This window comes from Haliotis rubra, unplaced genomic scaffold, assembly GCF_003918875.1.
Source record: "Haliotis rubra isolate DU_JTF1 unplaced genomic scaffold, ASM391887v1 Scf165, whole genome shotgun sequence".
NCBI lineage: Eukaryota > Metazoa > Mollusca > Gastropoda > Lepetellida > Haliotidae > Haliotis > Haliotis rubra.
In genome coordinates, this window is record NW_025765614.1 from 1,229,670 (window position 1) to 1,247,665 (window position 17,996).

Sequence of the window (17,996 nt, forward strand, 5' to 3'; positions counted from 1 at the left end):
AATGTACGTGAGCAATGTATATTACTTCAGTAGTTTAGTGGATAGAGCGCCCGTTCGGTTAGTTGTATGTCTGTGGTATGATGCCGCTGCCACGTCATAGCAACGTAGGTTAAAGATTTGTTCCCACTCTGCGCTCGGCATTTAGGGGGTTAAATAAGGACTGGTCGGTTCCGACACTCAGTATACAACTCCGTGGTGTAGTGGTTAGAGTGTCCACCCGGAGAGCAGAAGGTCGCGGGTTTGATCCCTGGCCGCGTCATATTAAGAGACGTTAAAATATGGTACTTGTTGGTCCCTGCTTGGCGCTCGGCATTGATTGGTACAACAAGGACTGGTCGGCTCGGAGTCAGTATAATGTGTCTGAGTGGAGTATTCATGCTTCACTGCGGCATGGTATCTCAGTGAGCCAGCACTATAAGTCTGGGCTAGTACAAACAGCCACACATACACACGCATTTACGTCGTCATATGAGCGAAATATTCTTAAGTGCGACGTTAAACCCCATTTCACCTCACCTCACGTCAGTATACTCACTCTTTACTTCGCCCTCCCCCCTCTCCCCCTCCCCTCCCTGTCAGCCTGTATCCCTCAGTCTCCTTCACTCGCTCTCTCTATACTCTCTCCCCTCCCTCCCTCACTTCTCACTCTTCTCTCTCCGGCCTGCACCCGGGCACACCCACGCACTCGGTAACATGCATGCATGAAAGTACATCTCCATAATATTATACACGTAGCTGCACTTATTCCACCTGCAGCGTTCAGCTTCACTTCAGCATGTTGTCAACACCAAGTTTGATTGATTAATATGCATATGGCATATGACAAATTAAGACTGGAACAAAGTATGACACACCTTTTGTCAAGTAATGTTCCGAATTTGAAACATACACGAGTATCGGTTATGCACAAACCTATTAGCGAATAACGATGTCATGCAAAGAATGCATTATTCTAATGATGGAATGAGTGTGCTGGGGAAAAATGAAGTATTAGAGAGTTAGAAAATTTTGGAGACATTTAATTGGATAAATGATAGATAAGATTAAGGTATGTACGAGTGAGCTTCTAAATGAATTGGGGTGGTGGAGTAGCAAGCGGTTAAAGCGTTCGCTCGTCACGCCGAAGACCCGGGTTCAATTCCCCACATGGGTACAATGTGTGAAACCCATTTCTCCTTCTACCACCAACACAAACCAGATAAAAGAACAAACATCAGTGTAAGTCCCCTGCGACACTTGCCGAGGCGTTTATTAAAACTGTACGCGGTACGTCACATCACAGTGATGATTAACGCCTCACCGTCTTGTTCCACGCAAACATTCCTTCAAGCAGATTGACCTTCCTGCAAGGCAGTTTCTACGTTTGCACCCTAGAAGAAAAAAGTACGCATATTATCACTGTAGACATCAGATGCTACTGTAACATCTCCTCCACCTACAAGGTAGATATGACAACACTGCAGCAGTGTTTCTCATTATCATCTCTTCTTGCAGCACCTTAAGTGTCACAAATCAATATGTTCAGTACTGGTGTCGGAGCCGAGAATGAACTTACCGCGCTATGACGTCACATTTATAGACATATCTGACAGCGCCCTCTAGACCATGCATTACCTCCTCTTTTATCTGGTTTGTCCCTAAAGAGAAATCATTTTCTATCTAATTCACCCAGCTCAAACGATAGAAATTTCATTTCTGGTGTGCCCCGTCGGAATATTGCTGGAACATTGCTAAAATCGGCGTAAAATCTAACTCACTCACTCACTCACTCTAAATGAGTTGTTTCACGTTATCAGTGGAGGGATCGCTATAAATAAGAATCCTTATAACGAATGTATAACTACTTCGTGGCAGACAGCACCCAGCCCTGTTCCTAACTCCTTACCGGCCCAGTGATAGTATCTTGGGCAGAAATGCGTCAAGTGAGGATCCTCTTATCCACGAGTCCAAATCGTATATTTGGTTTAATCTCTATAGTGAGACCTCTCCTACTCATTACAGGTATTACCACAAGTTTCAAGCGACTATTTGTCCAAACGCTGACATCCATTCCCAAACAACCACAACCCGAAAGGCGCTGAACCCAGGAACACCTCATGGGACACACACAACCCTCTTTGTCTCTCTCTTTCCCTAAACCCTCTCAACCTCTCTCTTGCTCAGTCGCAATCACTCTCTGGCCCTGATCAGCCTCTTCTTGTCTCACTCTCAACCCCTCTCTCTCAACCACGTGCAAATCCTCAAAAAATTTCCTCACTCTCTCGACCGCCCTCAGACCCTCAATTTCTCTCCCTCTCTCAACCACATGCAACCCCTCAACATCTCTCCCTTTCATTTTTTCAACCATTCTAAACCGCTCAACCTCTTTCATTTTCACTCTCAGCCCCATCTTCTTTCTCACACCATCTCAAACATTTGCAACCCCTCAACCTCTTTTGCTCTCTCTCTCTCTCTCTCTCTCTCTCTCTCTCTCTCTCTCTCTCTCTCTCACACACACACACACTCACTTTCTCTGTCTTTTACTCTCTTTCTCTCCCTCACCCTCTCTCTCACACACACTCTCACTCACTTTCTCTGGCTCTCTCTCTGTCAGGCTCTCTCTCTCTCTCTCTCTTATTTTCTCTACTACTACTTTCAACCTCTCTCATGACACCGATCTCTCTCTGACCCTACATGAACACACAAACGGCTATAAATAAACACATATATATCCTCCTCGTGTAAAATGAACAGTTCATGTAGCGTACATCGACTGTATAGTGTACATATATGAAACAACGTCATACAAATATACGTTCCTATGCAACATTAACGGATCAGAAGAATAGCTGGTGCTTACCACCTAATATTGATTATCCGTAAGCATTTTATTCATGATTTTATGGAAACACTAATATCAAACGTCGAAGGTGGCCTGAAAGTGTCCCACCTTAATGTTCCCGGATTAGCAAGAAACACGAGCATTTATTACTCTATTGGTCAATGTTCGTCCCCTCGCTGTAATTAAAGGGACTCGTTGGGATCGACAGGCCCCTGGGAATACCGAGAAACTAACATTACTTTGCTTCATCACCTGTCGTTACTGCCTTTACATCTGAATACTGCGTATCTGATACTGTTACGCGTGTATCCATGTTGGACGAAATGGTCCATAAAACGGGCATTAAAGCAGATTTAGGTTCGCCCCATTATATGCATTATTTAGCAAGGGGTTTCCCAGGTCAGGTTAACTCTGCATGAAACGTTAGCAAAACTGACATTGAAATGGTAATATAGCATATCGCTTATCTGTGGCACTAATCAATCTAAATTATTCCAGGTTATGGAACAGCGTAGTTACAAGTATATTATACAATCGGGAAACATAAAACATGCAAATCGTTTTCTCCAACTACTTTACATGCGCCTGCAGTATGTTGAACTGACGTTTCATGTAAGTCGTTTAATATTTTTTCAAATTTCAACAAAATTGAATTCTAAAATGCTGCTTATGATGTACAAATGTGTGTAAGAGAAATAATACAGCTGGACAGCCACAATCCCGACACAATAACACTTCATTTTTCACCTTCTATACTTTATAGCCAGCGTGTTATTCACAATAGTCCTGGACTGATATCAGTGACAACAGATGCTCGCTAGTAAGGTTCGCTTGCCGTATTTTGCTGACATTGTACTTCGATTATGTTTTCAATATGTTAACGTGCTGTTTCTATTTTATCGGATTTAGACCCTTGTATTTATTACGAGCAATACAGTTCACATAATTGCCAATATAGCTGCTCAGTACAGATGATGGTATATTCAGGTATACTCACGTCGAGGGCCCCTGATATTTGTAAGATAGGCAGTTAATTAACGAACGCTTGGTATAACGTGAATAGTACATACGCGTACGTTCTCTTAGAAGACCATCAACAGTAATGAAATTTACTGTTATCTTTCACAATAACAAAAGGTTTCGGTAAGCACTGGTAAGCACGAATGCTTTCAAGTTACTATCATGGAGTGTGCGTTTGTTGTTTGGAAATTCTCAACAAAAGTAAAATCATATTCTTGCCATAGGGTCCGTAGTACGACTCTGAAAAGTAACATAAAAATATGTGATTGAACCACAATCAGTTAACAAGTATACGGGGTCTTCCATTAAAGGTTTTTCCCGCCGATGGCACCCATCAAATACATGCTAAGGTAAGTCATATGGCAAGGCGCGAATATCATTGGACCGCAACTGCTCCATGACAATTATTGAACGCCACCAGATACGCTAAAGTTAAACATCTTGGACGGATTCCCATATTTTGGTTTTGCCAAACCGAGCAGGAATTCAGATTCATAAGCATGAAGTGAAAACGAGGCGGCAAACGGAGAGGTAACGGCGCTTTAAGAAATTGCACTTCTTCAGCGACGTACGGGTTAGTGTGTTTAGTATAAGTACCCAAGTCAGACCAATTTGCTGATGCCTACCAGTCCTTGTGTTATCCCCTTAATGCATAACGCAAAGAACGGAAACAAGACGCATCATATTTTAAAGTAATACTTTGGTATCACATAACAAGGGATCTCACTCCTGCTTTCGGGGCAGACACTCCTTCATTGGACCAGCGAGGCAGTTTGAACATAATAACTGGACCCAATGGGTATGCCCACTTATCTGTGAGAAACCTAAGCTTCACAAAGTGTTATCGGTGAAAACCACGGATGCCAATGCTTTTGAAGATGGTTAAGTAGATGTATCTATTGTCATGTGTTTAGCGACAAATGCCCCATGGACAAAGTATTAAGTTTGTCTCAAGTTTGTCAAGCGGACTAGTAATTTTCAAAGTTCAAAATACATATGTTTTGTCAGAAATGCTGCTCAATGCATCTCTCGTTACACCATTTTTGAGCCAGTACAAAAGAGTAATAGTCAAGGTTCCAGACGTCAGAGCCAAGGCAAGAGTTCACAGTGCTAACATATCAACAGAAGGTAGCAATGGTAGCTTATGAGACGGATCAATTCCATTCCATATATTTCTAAAAGATGCCAAACTGTTTTTAACATTGTGAAGGGCCTTTTTGCAGGCATGTAAAGACCTTTTCAACAAATTCGCCTGGAAGAACAGGAATTTGGGACGAACGAGTTTTCACTGTAGATGACGTTTCCAGAAACATAACATCCAAACATGGGATAAACGACAAGTGTAAATAAAAGAGAAGCAAAACACTTTCCATAATCATGAAATGTCCCGGGGATCTATTGTGCGATTCCAACTACATCATCAGCATGTGTTTCCAATTGACTAGCCAACATCAATTTCGCCAACTTAACCATTGTATTTAATCGGACGACCACGACAAACGATGGGTTGAATAACTTGCCACTGCTGGCGTCATATCAAATGTCAAAGTTACTTCACAAACAGTAAATTTAATGCTAAACATACTTTTACGTTTCAGTTTATAATGTTCTCACAGACGTTTATTCCCAGATTTTTTGTCTACATACTTTACCTCAGTAGTACAGTACGGGTAGCTTCAAAATACATAAGTACAGTATAGGTAGCTTCATAGTACATACGTACAGTATAAGTAGCTTCATAGTACATAAGTACCGTATAGGTAGCTTCATAGTACATAAGTACAGTATAGGTATCTGTTTTGATAGATTCAGTTCGTGAAATAACTTCAACTGCAGAAATTTGTATGACACTAAATGTATCCTACTGTATGATACTTAACACGCGCAATGCCATCTGTAGTGTATTTCAGGTGTATTGGTAGCCATTGTGTTTCGAGCAGTGCTTTTAAGTCATTTCCACTCCTATTATGTGACTCAACTTTTCATGATCACTGTTTACAGTGATTCATATGCACATGACCGCGGTAAAGTCGACATGGTACAATCGATTCTACTTTTGGCAGAAATTTCCCATGGATGTGAAAATGGTTGTATACATTATATTTACAGGATTACAAAACTATGGAATCATAAGTCGTTTTTCTTATCGTGATATAACAATGCGTTATCGTCCTGATGTGATACCGATATCACTATGAGAAGGGAGCTCATGTTTTAGTTTGTCCTCCATTTACTCACATAATGGTATTCTGAAAGGAATACGTTCCGGAGTGAGGTTGTCTGTGACTGGAATAAAGACACAGCTAAGATATGTTGAAATCCATATTTGTGAAAACAAAGGACATTTTAAGAAGTTCACTTGTCAATACATGCTTCTTAAGTGTTTCCCGTATTTGATCACATAAGAATATCTGAACTTGTAATAACAAATAAGTAAAAGGGTTTTCATGGCACTGGAGAGTCTGGTCCGGACGCGATTGCATACTGAGCACGGTCGTATGGCTGGGGTACTGGTGTACGACGCTAGGCAATGAAGAAACACATAATAATGTATTTTTCATGAGAATTATGTGATTGACGGCTGATAGCTCTAGAGCAGGATGTGTTTACTCTTTGTCATCACTGATTTTCAGTGACCCAATCTTAAACATTTCATGACTAGTTTGTCTTCGCCGAACGGCATATTTAAGCAGATAATCAAGATTGATTAGTCTCTGGCGTTGACGTCATGTTTTTCTGCTTGTTGACTGAGTCAACTAAAAACCTTTCCGAGGTATTAGAACTGTCTCTATCACAATCCCACAGGGTTGCTAACGTTTTCACGTGTTTATATATATTCAACATTTCACTTTTCAAAACAAAATCAGTAAAAGGGATACCGTGCCACTGGACTATGTTGTCTGACCTCAGGCACCAGGCATTCATTTACGCAAATTAGTGAGTGAGTGAGTGAGTGAATTAGGTTTTACGCCGCTTTTAGCAATATTCCAGCAATATCAAGGATGAGGACACCATAAATGGACTTCATGCATTGTACCCATGTTGTGAATCGAACCCGGGTCTTCGACGCCACGAGCGAACGCTTTAACCACTAGGCTTCTCCACAGCCCTGCAAATGTGTGAACTATGCCGTCATGAGAGTGTGTATGTGGATGGGGTGAATGTCACAGATTGGATTTTTGCCAGAAATGAAATGATTCCGTTTATCTTAGGAACACGTGGTTTCATGTAACACTGCAAACCTTCCATGCTTGTGTATCCCAGATGTCACACGGTATATCAGTGCAGTTCCATGAACAGTTCAGCTGATGACTGAAGCATCAGTTTACATTTCAAACCACAGTAAAATGATACGAATTCCACGTTTATATAGGACATGCTTGAATACCCTTTGGTCGAAATTACCACGGGACTGCGGGTGTCGGTTTCTCAGATATGATTGTCAGGAACCTAGTGCACAAAGCATCCAGATATCAAAATGTTACTACAACACAAGTCTGATTTCGCTATATTTCAGACAATTTATGCATATGCATTTTGAATATTTACTGGGTAATCTACAATCCTGTACTTGCTTTCCATCTTGATATTGTTTAACCAAGGTAAGAGCTATGCCTTCAATGTACACAGTGAACATCAATATTCCTTCACGTATGTGTAAACTATTTTCTAATTGAATTTCGTCCTGATAACATGTTTATCCCTAGGTTATGTAGCATAATAATTATGCGTTTTACCAAAATCGTATGATTTGCATCATCACATGAAACTGTTGTTATATATTCGACATATCGTTCAAATCAGTATGAAACCTATCTGATTAACTAACTCTGTACTTGAATGGATTACGGAACGCGGAGAAAAGGTGAAAGCCGAAAATCGACTTGATGCTGAACAGGAAGCGTTTGTCATGTGAGGCAATGAATAGTATGGATTACTAAGATGGACATAAGACATTAATGGTAGTAACACCGAGTGTAGTAAAAGTCTGCAACATGACGTTAATTGATGACAATTACTGCTATATTTGGCTATCTATTGCTCCTCCTGAAGTTTAAAGTGGTAATGAGATTTGAGAAATGGTTTGTGAAAATGTACCAACAAAATGAAATAAAGTGAAATTAAGATTGCGAATCCTCATAATTCTACATTGCCATTTGAACATTTAAAACTCAGAATTTTATTCAACTTAGGATAAAAGTTGTTTAACAAACGATCATAGTTTCAAGTCGCTATTACTGGTTTATTTTACAAGGGGGTAAGCGTAGAAGTAGGAAAAGTGAAACAAATGTACGTGATGAGCGTTAACTTAGACCAACCCTACTTGTTCTCGGTGTTTCATTTAATGTGCATACCCCATTGTAATACAAAACCAATAATAACGATTTGAAGCTATGATCGTTTGTTAAACAACTTTTATCCTATGTTGAATGAAATTCTCAGATTTAGATGTTCAAATGGCAAGGTAAAATTATGAGGATTTGCAATCTTAATTTCACTTTATTTGATTTACATGTTTGTTTAAAAGTGAAATTCATCGGTACGTTTTCACTGCAAACAGACTATAAGTGGTTAGGACACATGTGGATTGATTGGCAGAGGATTAATATGATTGACTGAGTCATTGAGTGAATGTTGTTAAAAGGCACAGGAAGCAACCAAGAGTAACTGTAAAAGTGACTGTTGAATGATCGAATCTGGCTCATCCATCGGCTGAAAGAGTGAGCAGCGCTTCACTGTCGATATAATGCTCAAGCCGATAAAGGACAATGAGGACCTTTTCCGATCCGTAATCTAGACACGTCAAAAATGCACAGCCACAACTGTGTTTATGTCTATGTCAGTTATGGGAAAGAATATATTCTCCTTTATGGTAACACGTGTTGTCGGCATTATTTAATGGCGGGTCATAAACTCATGATATTGTCAGAATAGTGGCTTCTGACTTTCATTGGAACATTCTAATGATTATAGACAATGATGTTTTTGTCGCTGTTATGTGGATTTAGAATCGAGAACTATCACTACCCAGTTCACCTTTTCTCCCACCTGCATGCATTGAATGAATATTGTTTTTATATCAAGGTGAAGATTTGCACCGAACTGTCTGAATACTGGATAAATCCATGCCACTACCGCACCGTTCAATACTTAACCGACTACCATAAGAAATCTATCGCTTACATAATTGTATCGGATTCAAAAGGAACCTCACTGAAAATGTAAATGATTTTATGAAGAAAATAAAACTGGAGAAATCTGTTTCACTGGTGTCTGATTCCGGACTGAACCGTCACTTGCGTGAATGTGAGAAACAATGGAGAACATTTCGAGAATAATTCGTGATTTTGTAGACCATTTCGTTCCTGAGTCAATCTCATAACTGTTAAGCTCACAAAGACATAGAAATTTTTACAGTCAGAAGTTCCATCATAGGGAGACGTTGTAAAATGACACTGAGATTAGACAACGGGTGAAAAGCTTAAAACGTCTTTTGTTTTCACCAGTTATTGATTTCAGCATATCTCGTTATTTCAGTCACAGACAATTTTACACCACGTCGCATCCTTTACCAAATACCTGCACCATATCATCGTATTTTATGATATACTGATAATAATCTCAAACTGGAGTTGTCTCTAAACACAGGGTCCACCGCTGTGTCGCAGAGTATTCCTATTATGAACTGCGTCTATTTTCTGCCAACTCTTGGGTTACCGCCTTTATGAGTCACATGGGATGACTACTTTCCGTCGCCACCAGATGAAATCATTTCGCTCGACCGAAGCCGAGACAAGATATATGTATGTCTTCAGCCATGTGAGTGATATGGTCCTTTGAAATATTCTCTGGCAAATAAACTCGCAGTAATGAGACTGATTTAAGATGGTGCCCACGGGAGCTAGACTGCTTTGACGTTTATTTTAACCAAATACATTCTGGAGGGTCTTTGAGGTGTTCTACTTAACGTCATAGTCAGCCGGCTGTTTTGGCCAATATTTTCAATCTTCGTTTATTTTTGATATTATTTTACACAGGATTATGGCACACACGACTGCCTTTGTATGACAACTTGTTTTCGCCTTAACGCAACCACATTTCAACAAGTAGACCGTTCATCACTAGTCTTTCAACCCATATGGTACAAGTCATTAGATTCTTATACCAGAATAATTAAAACCATCCCATAACACAGGGATGCGTGTGAAGGAAATTGAACATAACACATTTTAGAATGACCACGAAGACAATATTTAGACTTGATAAACATGTTCTTGTACTGTGACGTGATCAAACTAAGGAACCAGTGAACGTTATACCAAGTAACAGTTGCTCTGCGGCATTAATGTTCGCTAGATCCAGATGGTGTGGTAGCCCTTCATTTCGCAAATGAGATTTAGCGTTTCCTTTAGAACCTTCCAGCAGAGGATCAACCTGACAAACATACACTTGCGTCAGTTGGTATCTTAAGGGTCGTACACCATGCATTTCCTACACACCTGTAGTACCTATTGGTGTGGCATGGAACAACATCAAGCAGTGCTTTTTGATTGCTCTGTGTTTACTGAGTGAGTTTAGTTTCACGCCGCGCTCAGCAATATCTGTGTTTACTGAACTCTAAGCAATGTTTCGTGTGGTATCTATCGTAAACAAATTCAGCATTCCATCTTGAATGCAAGGTCAAGTACCGTTGAGTGTATTATTCAACAAGACGTGCAGTACTCTCTCTGCACTTGATGCCAACTGCCGTTTGATGTGGTAGGAAGGAGTTTGTTTATTTTCTAATTGCTTTATACCATGTACCGTTTGGTGTGGTTTTCAACAAGAGTGGTTCAATATTTCCGTTTTACGTCACGCCAACTAGCCTCTGATGTGGCGTATAACAAGAATAGGTTTGATATTCTCTGTTTACTCAACGCCAATTACCGTTCGGTTTGGTATATAACAAGATGGTACGTATTAATCTATATTTACTTCAACCCAAGTATCGTTTGCAAAGAATCCAAAAATAAGAGTAGTATTCTATCATTACTTATTTACTCCAAGAACCGTTTGCAGGAATTCTAACAAAATAAGGCTATTAGTGCTTTAAAAAATTGTTTAATTCCATGTCCAAAAAATGTAAATAGTTACATCAGTCTGTATGAAGGACTGTTGCCTGTCCGTTTATGTTTTGCTTCGCTTACATCTATGCACGATGATTTAGTGTTGCATCGCTGTAATCATTGCTATTTCAACGCATTGCCCTTGAGCCAATGATAATTGCAATGCGTCGGTAGTTCGATCAATCATTATATCCCCTACCCTAGTATCAATAAATTAAAGTTTTCCTGTTAGTTGGTATGTGTAAACATGGCTCTATCAACCCAGAACAGCTTTGAGCATCCCTTTAGCTATTGGTAATTAACAAGCATAGTTGTTTTTCGGCTGGAGACCGCAAGAGCCCTTAAAGAGCAGCCACTGCCGCTGATGTTGCAGCTGAGGACTGAATGTCGTTCGGTTTTCTCGATGGATCAGCTGAGCTTATTTCCTGTTATTAGCGTTTTGGAAAAGAGAAATCAGTGTGATCACTCGAGAAGCTACTATAACCGCCAAACCGAAGCAGTGAAATCAACACAATAGAGTGTGCTTAGGTCATGTCAGATGAGGTGAGGTCACCATGAACTTATGGATTGTAGCGTCGTTTTCTCATTTTGAGGTGCGATACGTCAGGGAGAGATTTATGCAGAGTTACGTCCCTTAGTCTTGGTAGGATCCGCTGATCATGGGTTCGAATCCTTGATCCCAGTTTTGACTGGTCGAGGGTGTCCCCATATTTGTAAACGCCAATGACTTGTGTCACTGTTTGACTTCCTTCCTACAGGCCAACGCAGATATTTAATTGAATTAACGTGTTACCATCCAAACCACTTAGTATACTATTATGCTGTTCCCATTGTGTGTAGTTTTAGCTTCGTAAATGTGTCATGAGGTATTATTTAATAGAGATGATGTAGAGCCATGCGAGCCATGTGTATTGTCACATGTAATCGACTGATAAACTGCCGAGCTAGAGGGATGCATGTACTATTTGTTTGAAGGTGGCTGAAATTGAAATGATCAGAAATGGCTATTCGATGGTGATGTATTCGATACGCCTATCACGGACGAAATTATCATAACAAGGATGGTCTAACGGTATCTCTTCAGCCTAGGAATAATTGTCTGGTCACATCCAAGTTAGGATATTTTCCATTGCCCCATAGACACAAGACACTGTTGTTAGCGCAGTGGGGAAGGGGTGTGTGTGTACGCATGCGTGGGTATCCGTGTGTGTGTGTGTGTGTGTGTGTGTGTGTGTGAATAGGACTGGCACCAGTAGTCATTTGGATTTGAAAAAGTGGTAAAATTCCTACAACTTTGAGTTCTTTCCTCCTTTCCGCTGGAACATTGTTCAAAGCTGCGATCGGACCCTCAGCACTCACTCACAGAGTGTTGTCTGATATTTCCCGCAATTCTGCACATGTTTTATGGATGCAAAAGGATTAAAAGTTTGTTATGAAAAGTGAAAACCTTGTAGCAAAACAATTCGGGGAATTAGACTGAAATGGATATGTTTGATGAAAATCACTTACCGGATATATTATTAACGGCTGTGAACTTATAACTGCGTTATTGAATTCACTTAACATGAACCTAAATAAAAAATGAAGTCTATTTGCTTCAGGTATAATATCCTGCTATCCGAAATATTCACTGCAACAAATTAGTATATAGCTGTAGTTTCTTATGATTAAGTTATGATGTGCAGATACATAAATCTATTGAAGATATTGATAACAGTCGGGGCTGAGAGAAAGAAGTAATATATGCAAGCACTTGTAAATGCTGTGCATTGGACATATTAATATATGGAATTGCAGTATGAATTTTCGAGCGGAACACGACAACGAGCAAAATTTCAACGGTTAATCTTGACATGTCGTCGTATCCAAATTGCGTAGATCGATGCTCGTACTGTTAATCACTGGATTGTCTGGTCCAGACTCGATTATATTTACAGACCGCCGCTATATAGCTGGAATATTGCTGATTGCGACGTTAAACAACAAACCAACCAACAAACCAACCCACCAACATATCGCCTTCATGTTAATACATGCCTAGATTTAATGATCTTCGTGCAGGCAACCATGAACACACGTACAAACTCAATATTTGCCGTCGTTAATAGATATTGTGTTAATTCAAATCAACTATTATGACCAGAGTGAATACTGACTCGCACATCGAATCCTGTCATCAAAGGAACACCTTGTCATTTGGTCACCAGTGCTCCAGTTCTTCTAAAATCCCAACTGGAGGCGTTTGTTCAAATTCATCCATATAGATATCGTTAATCGAGCATTTGGCTGTCAGATAAATTGCGAACGTGAAAATCTAAAGTGTTTAACTAATACAGGTGATTGTGATGAAGCATGCCACTCGTCGGATGTACATTTCAGTTTGCTGAGGGCCATTAAACATATTCAATAGCGAGAGATAACGCATCAGTTGTAATTACATTTTTCCAACCGATTGAGCAATAATTCATTTTTTATCACGAGGAAAACGATTGTGAATGTCGTCCACGATAGTTAATGGACTAGGTATGGCACGATTGTCGTCATGTATTCACAAGAAAATAGTTCATTGGTCCTTATTTGTAAAAAGACACTTATTAATGTTTTTATAATTTAAAATGATTTAAGAAGATAGTACTTGTACCTTTGAAGATCCATTATCAGTCTTGATTGTCCTCTGAACAGGTTTATACATGCATTAAAAATATCAAACACCTGACTTACACATGAAAGTCATGTTGTATTTTATTGTGAGGAACCGGGTTTGTTACAAATATATATACACTAACATGGCATTTCTGTTGTTTTGAAAATATCAAGGTATAGTTTATATCTATGGATTGGATTCTGGTAGTTCTTCGCCTGAGTTCCAATTATGTCATCTGGAATATGATCTGGTCCGCGAGTCATAATCAGCGATTCTGCCCCGGGAATAAAGAAACCAACATTTTCCACCCAAATTGTTATTACCATGTTAGTCCCACCTCTGGCGCTTACATAGTGTCATCTACAGCACTGCCCCACTTAGTGTCGAGTGTACAGCTCCGCATTAAATACCTAATCCTTTGACTAACCCCGGAGATATTACTGGTGCTCGACAGCTAAAGCAGATAAGGACAGTCTGGGGAACATTAAAGACTGGTTTAAGCGCGAAGCCTTGACCAATGAACAGTGCCTAATTGTGTCCATCAGGTGGCCGGACAACTTCACATCGATCCAGGTCCACTGCTTGTCCAGGAACCACCCTACAAGGCCGGACACCCATTTGAAACAATAATATGATTTTCACTGCTTTTACACCGGGCCTAACTTATTTAGCCCCTTTCTCATTTTGTCATTTACTGACGCGTCCAGTCCCTGGCTGCCCATAAAAGAGGCCTGAAAGCGGTGTTTGCACCCTCTGTATAAAATGTTTACTTTGCGCTTATTTTCCCCGCATTAATTGAATGTAGTGAGCACGTTGGGATGGGAGGAAGGCTGATAACAAAAGCCAATCTTTGCCAGGTTTTCAGCCATATCCTCAGGGTGGTGTTATAGGTTGGTGATGGTTTCTAACGAACGATGTCTTTTGTACTGGCGTTTTGTTATGTATTTCCGCGATATTGCAACATCGTGAGAATGAATTAGATGTATAGAAATGGAAAGGCATCTTCTTCGTGTGCGTTATCGCATTATGAAAGGTTCAACTGTGTGATAATTCTAGTTCCTTGTATACAGTGTCCGGAAAGAACTTTACAAGGGTTATCTACAATTGCCTGACGCTGTGTGCTCAGGACAAGCATCAACTTTTCTTGATGCAAAATATATTTGAACCATATTTCACGCGACTAATTGCAATTATAGTCAACGTCAGGCACAGCTGTGTCGGTCATTTGGGAAATATGGCCAGTACATTCCATTGTAACAGAACAGTATCATACATATATTTAATCCTCTTGTGGATTTATTAGATCTCTTCCTACTGGTTACATCCAGAATTCACAGTATGATAAGAAACACTACCCTTGATAGTGAATAAGATATAAGTAACAACACGCCGGTTTATTGCTTTTTGTATATCAGTGCGGACTTCGGCAACGAATGATATGTAATTTCCTTTGATACCTTTGCCATATCAAAAATTAGATGCGGATGTAATTTAAACCGTGGCTTACTAAGACAGACCTAATTGTGTTGATGTTGGTGCTTCCAATAAAAGCCACCGTCTCTCCGATAGTGTCGTTTGTCACGAGTGTTGCGAAAGAACATCATGTATGCTTTACGTTGCAATGAGTGATGTTCATATCGTCTGTAAATTAGTCATGAATGATATTTATAGTGTACTAAACTATTTCTGTTTCATTTCAGAATGATTGTGTAGTGTACCTGCTGGGACCAAACAAGAAACATCATGTCTAGAGGTCAGGCTGAGCTAGAGATTGAACTCTTGGAGCTGACAACAGTCACCCCGTCCAACGTCAGTCAGAATGCTTCCTGTATGGGAGTTGGTTGCAACAATACCGGATTATCACCTATGTACGAATTTGAAAGACTGGTTAGCATCATCGTACCAACTATATTTGGGGTAGTATTCATCCTGGGACTAATTGGAAACCTCATGGTCATCCTCGTGGTCGTGTCCGACAAAAAAATGAGGAATACAACCAATATCCTCATCCTCAGTTTGGCTTTTGCTGATCTCTTCTTCATCATCTTCTGTGTGCCATTTACAGCAGCAGGATATGCCTTGCCTGTCTGGCCATTTGGAAACGCGTGGTGCAAGCTGACACAGTTCATGGCTTACGTTTGTGCCACCGCAAGCGTCTACACTCTTGTCCTCATGTCTCTTGATAGGTACCTAGCAGTAGTCCATGCCATCAGGTCAATGCGATACAGGACCGAGAGGAACACGTGGCTGGCCGTTGTAGTAACTTGGGGAGGGATTCTCTTAGGCAACATTCCAATCCTGTTCCAGTATGGTGAATTGGCTTACCAACACGATTTTGAAAACAGATCCGCCTGCCTCAACGTGGCAAGTGTAAAGGATCCTCAAGTTGGCATGATCTTCTTTTCCTGCTTCCTTGCCTTCGGATACGCGATTCCTCTCGGCGCAGTCTGTCTCATGTATGGCCTTATGCTTAAGCGACTTCTGTATGGGGTTGTTCCTGGTGGCAACCAATCTGCGGAGAGTATCCGGGCTAAGAAGCGAGTTACTAGAATGGTCATTATCGTTGTTGTCTCTTTCGCACTCTGTTGGCTACCAATTCAGATTATTCTTATAATCCGTGCATTTGGCCATTACCCACACGACATGGGGTTCGTTGGACTACAAATGGCTGCCAACTGTCTGGCCTATATGAACAGCTGTGTAAACCCATTTCTTTACGCATTTTTGTCTGAAAACTTTAAAAGGAGTTTTCGAAAGTTTATCTGTTGTTTCTCGGTAACGCGGCTTATGGATTACGAAAGGACAAACATCCGCAGTGAAAAGGATTCCAAAAGCACGTGTATCACAAGGACAACTTTGAATAACGTGTGACAATACATAGCTGGATGTGACTTCTATATGCAACTCAGACATACGTATGACTTCATACGTAGGTCTGTGTACCTGTTAAATTTCATGCAAAAGTCCGGATAAAAATATTATCTTGTGTCTAAAACTGCTTCAGACACGCGCGTGAACGCTGCGAGTGTCAAACTTAAGATTCGCCGTCCATTCATAGCTGCTTATCGCTGATGCAGCTCGTTGATGTTATACACCTAAAGTACCATGTGACTGACACGTGACCACATTCACGTGATAAACATGTGACTAGATCACGTGATGGGACAGATCAGTGTCGATAGAACACGATAACTTCAGTGAGACAACTGCATATTCTGTCTATCCCTCTAAAGACTTCACGTATTTGCGACTGGTCATATATGATTGTACTTGTACTATGGTATGTCTTTCATTTTTTGCAGTGGGATATTTAAATGTTTAGTGATTCATGTGGCAATGGTGAGTCAACACTGGGCTGTTTTTCACAGTGTGTTTCGGGTATATACACTATTATTGTTCTGGGACCATTCGTACAACTGATTGACACTGAGCGCCCAAACTGACCCCTTTTAGCGCTTCGTGGCATTCAGATGTGCAGTGATCTCTGATCAGTTTGTTATTAAGCAGAGACGTTATGCAGTGTAGACGATTAATATGTATTCATGAAAATAAAAGGATGTGTGATTTATTGCGTATAATGTCCTGTGCCCGGTAAATTATGTAAAGTCGTATTTGCTCTACGCCTATATTGTATTCATAACCAGAACTGCAATTTATTTGTAAACAGATCATCATTATAGAGCAGTCTTGTTATACTTGTTCGCTTTTATAGTTTGTAGAGTCACATACTAACATTTGTCCCATCATCCTTGGTATATTCCGTGGACATATGTAAATGATTGTATATTTTAATTGATCGGACGTACCTGCCGTCTTATTGTTTTGATTCCAAAAATTGTAGAAATATATTTTCATCACAAAATTGTGTTCTTCTCAAGTTGCAACTTTGGGCTTATTGTTGTTTGGAAATAAAACTAAAGATTTTTCTCGATGAGTTGTTATTATGTAGCATTACTACAGTCCAGCCAACAGCCTTTGGTGTGTTGAGTGAAAACTATAAGTCACAAATTCATTTCCATGTTAGAAATTTCTCCAAAAGCATATTCCATTGTGCTATTTATGCGTGTATGAATCATCTTCAAATAGCAATAACACTAGATGTTCGCGAAAGGTGAGCGTATCTTGCCCGTCTGCTTGAAACCGTCACAAGTGCACTGAAAGCCAGATCACCTGTTCTCCTGAGAAAACATGAACATATGGTAGAAGTCAACACGAAATCAGAAATAATTTTGTCATCGATGCGTGAAAAAGTGAATATGTCCTCCTCATGTCTACCACAGATACACTTAAAGCTTCACTGAAGCTTGGATGTTGTAGCCAACTTTGGAATGCTGGTTCAGCACGAGCTGTAAGAAATCTTTATTGAATTTTCGAATGTACCTCACACGTTCCCTTGTTACAGAAA

General features: G+C 40.2%; 1 protein-coding gene across 3 annotated transcripts in view; it reads left to right on the forward strand.

Moving 5' to 3' along the window:
* LOC124271995 (allatostatin-A receptor-like) overlaps positions 1-17,517 on the forward strand; it is a 49,695-nt gene extending 32,178 nt beyond the window's left edge. For all 3 annotated transcript variants that reach the window (XM_046707166.1, XM_046707164.1, XM_046707165.1), the window contains exon 2: positions 15,292-17,517. In XM_046707166.1, coding sequence (XP_046563122.1) covers positions 15,335-16,462 — 1,128 coding nt within the window. In that variant the 5' untranslated portion in view covers positions 15,292-15,334 and the 3' untranslated portion in view covers positions 16,463-17,517. The remainder of the gene's footprint in view (positions 1-15,291) is intronic.
* Positions 17,518-17,996: the final 479 nt, after the last annotated feature.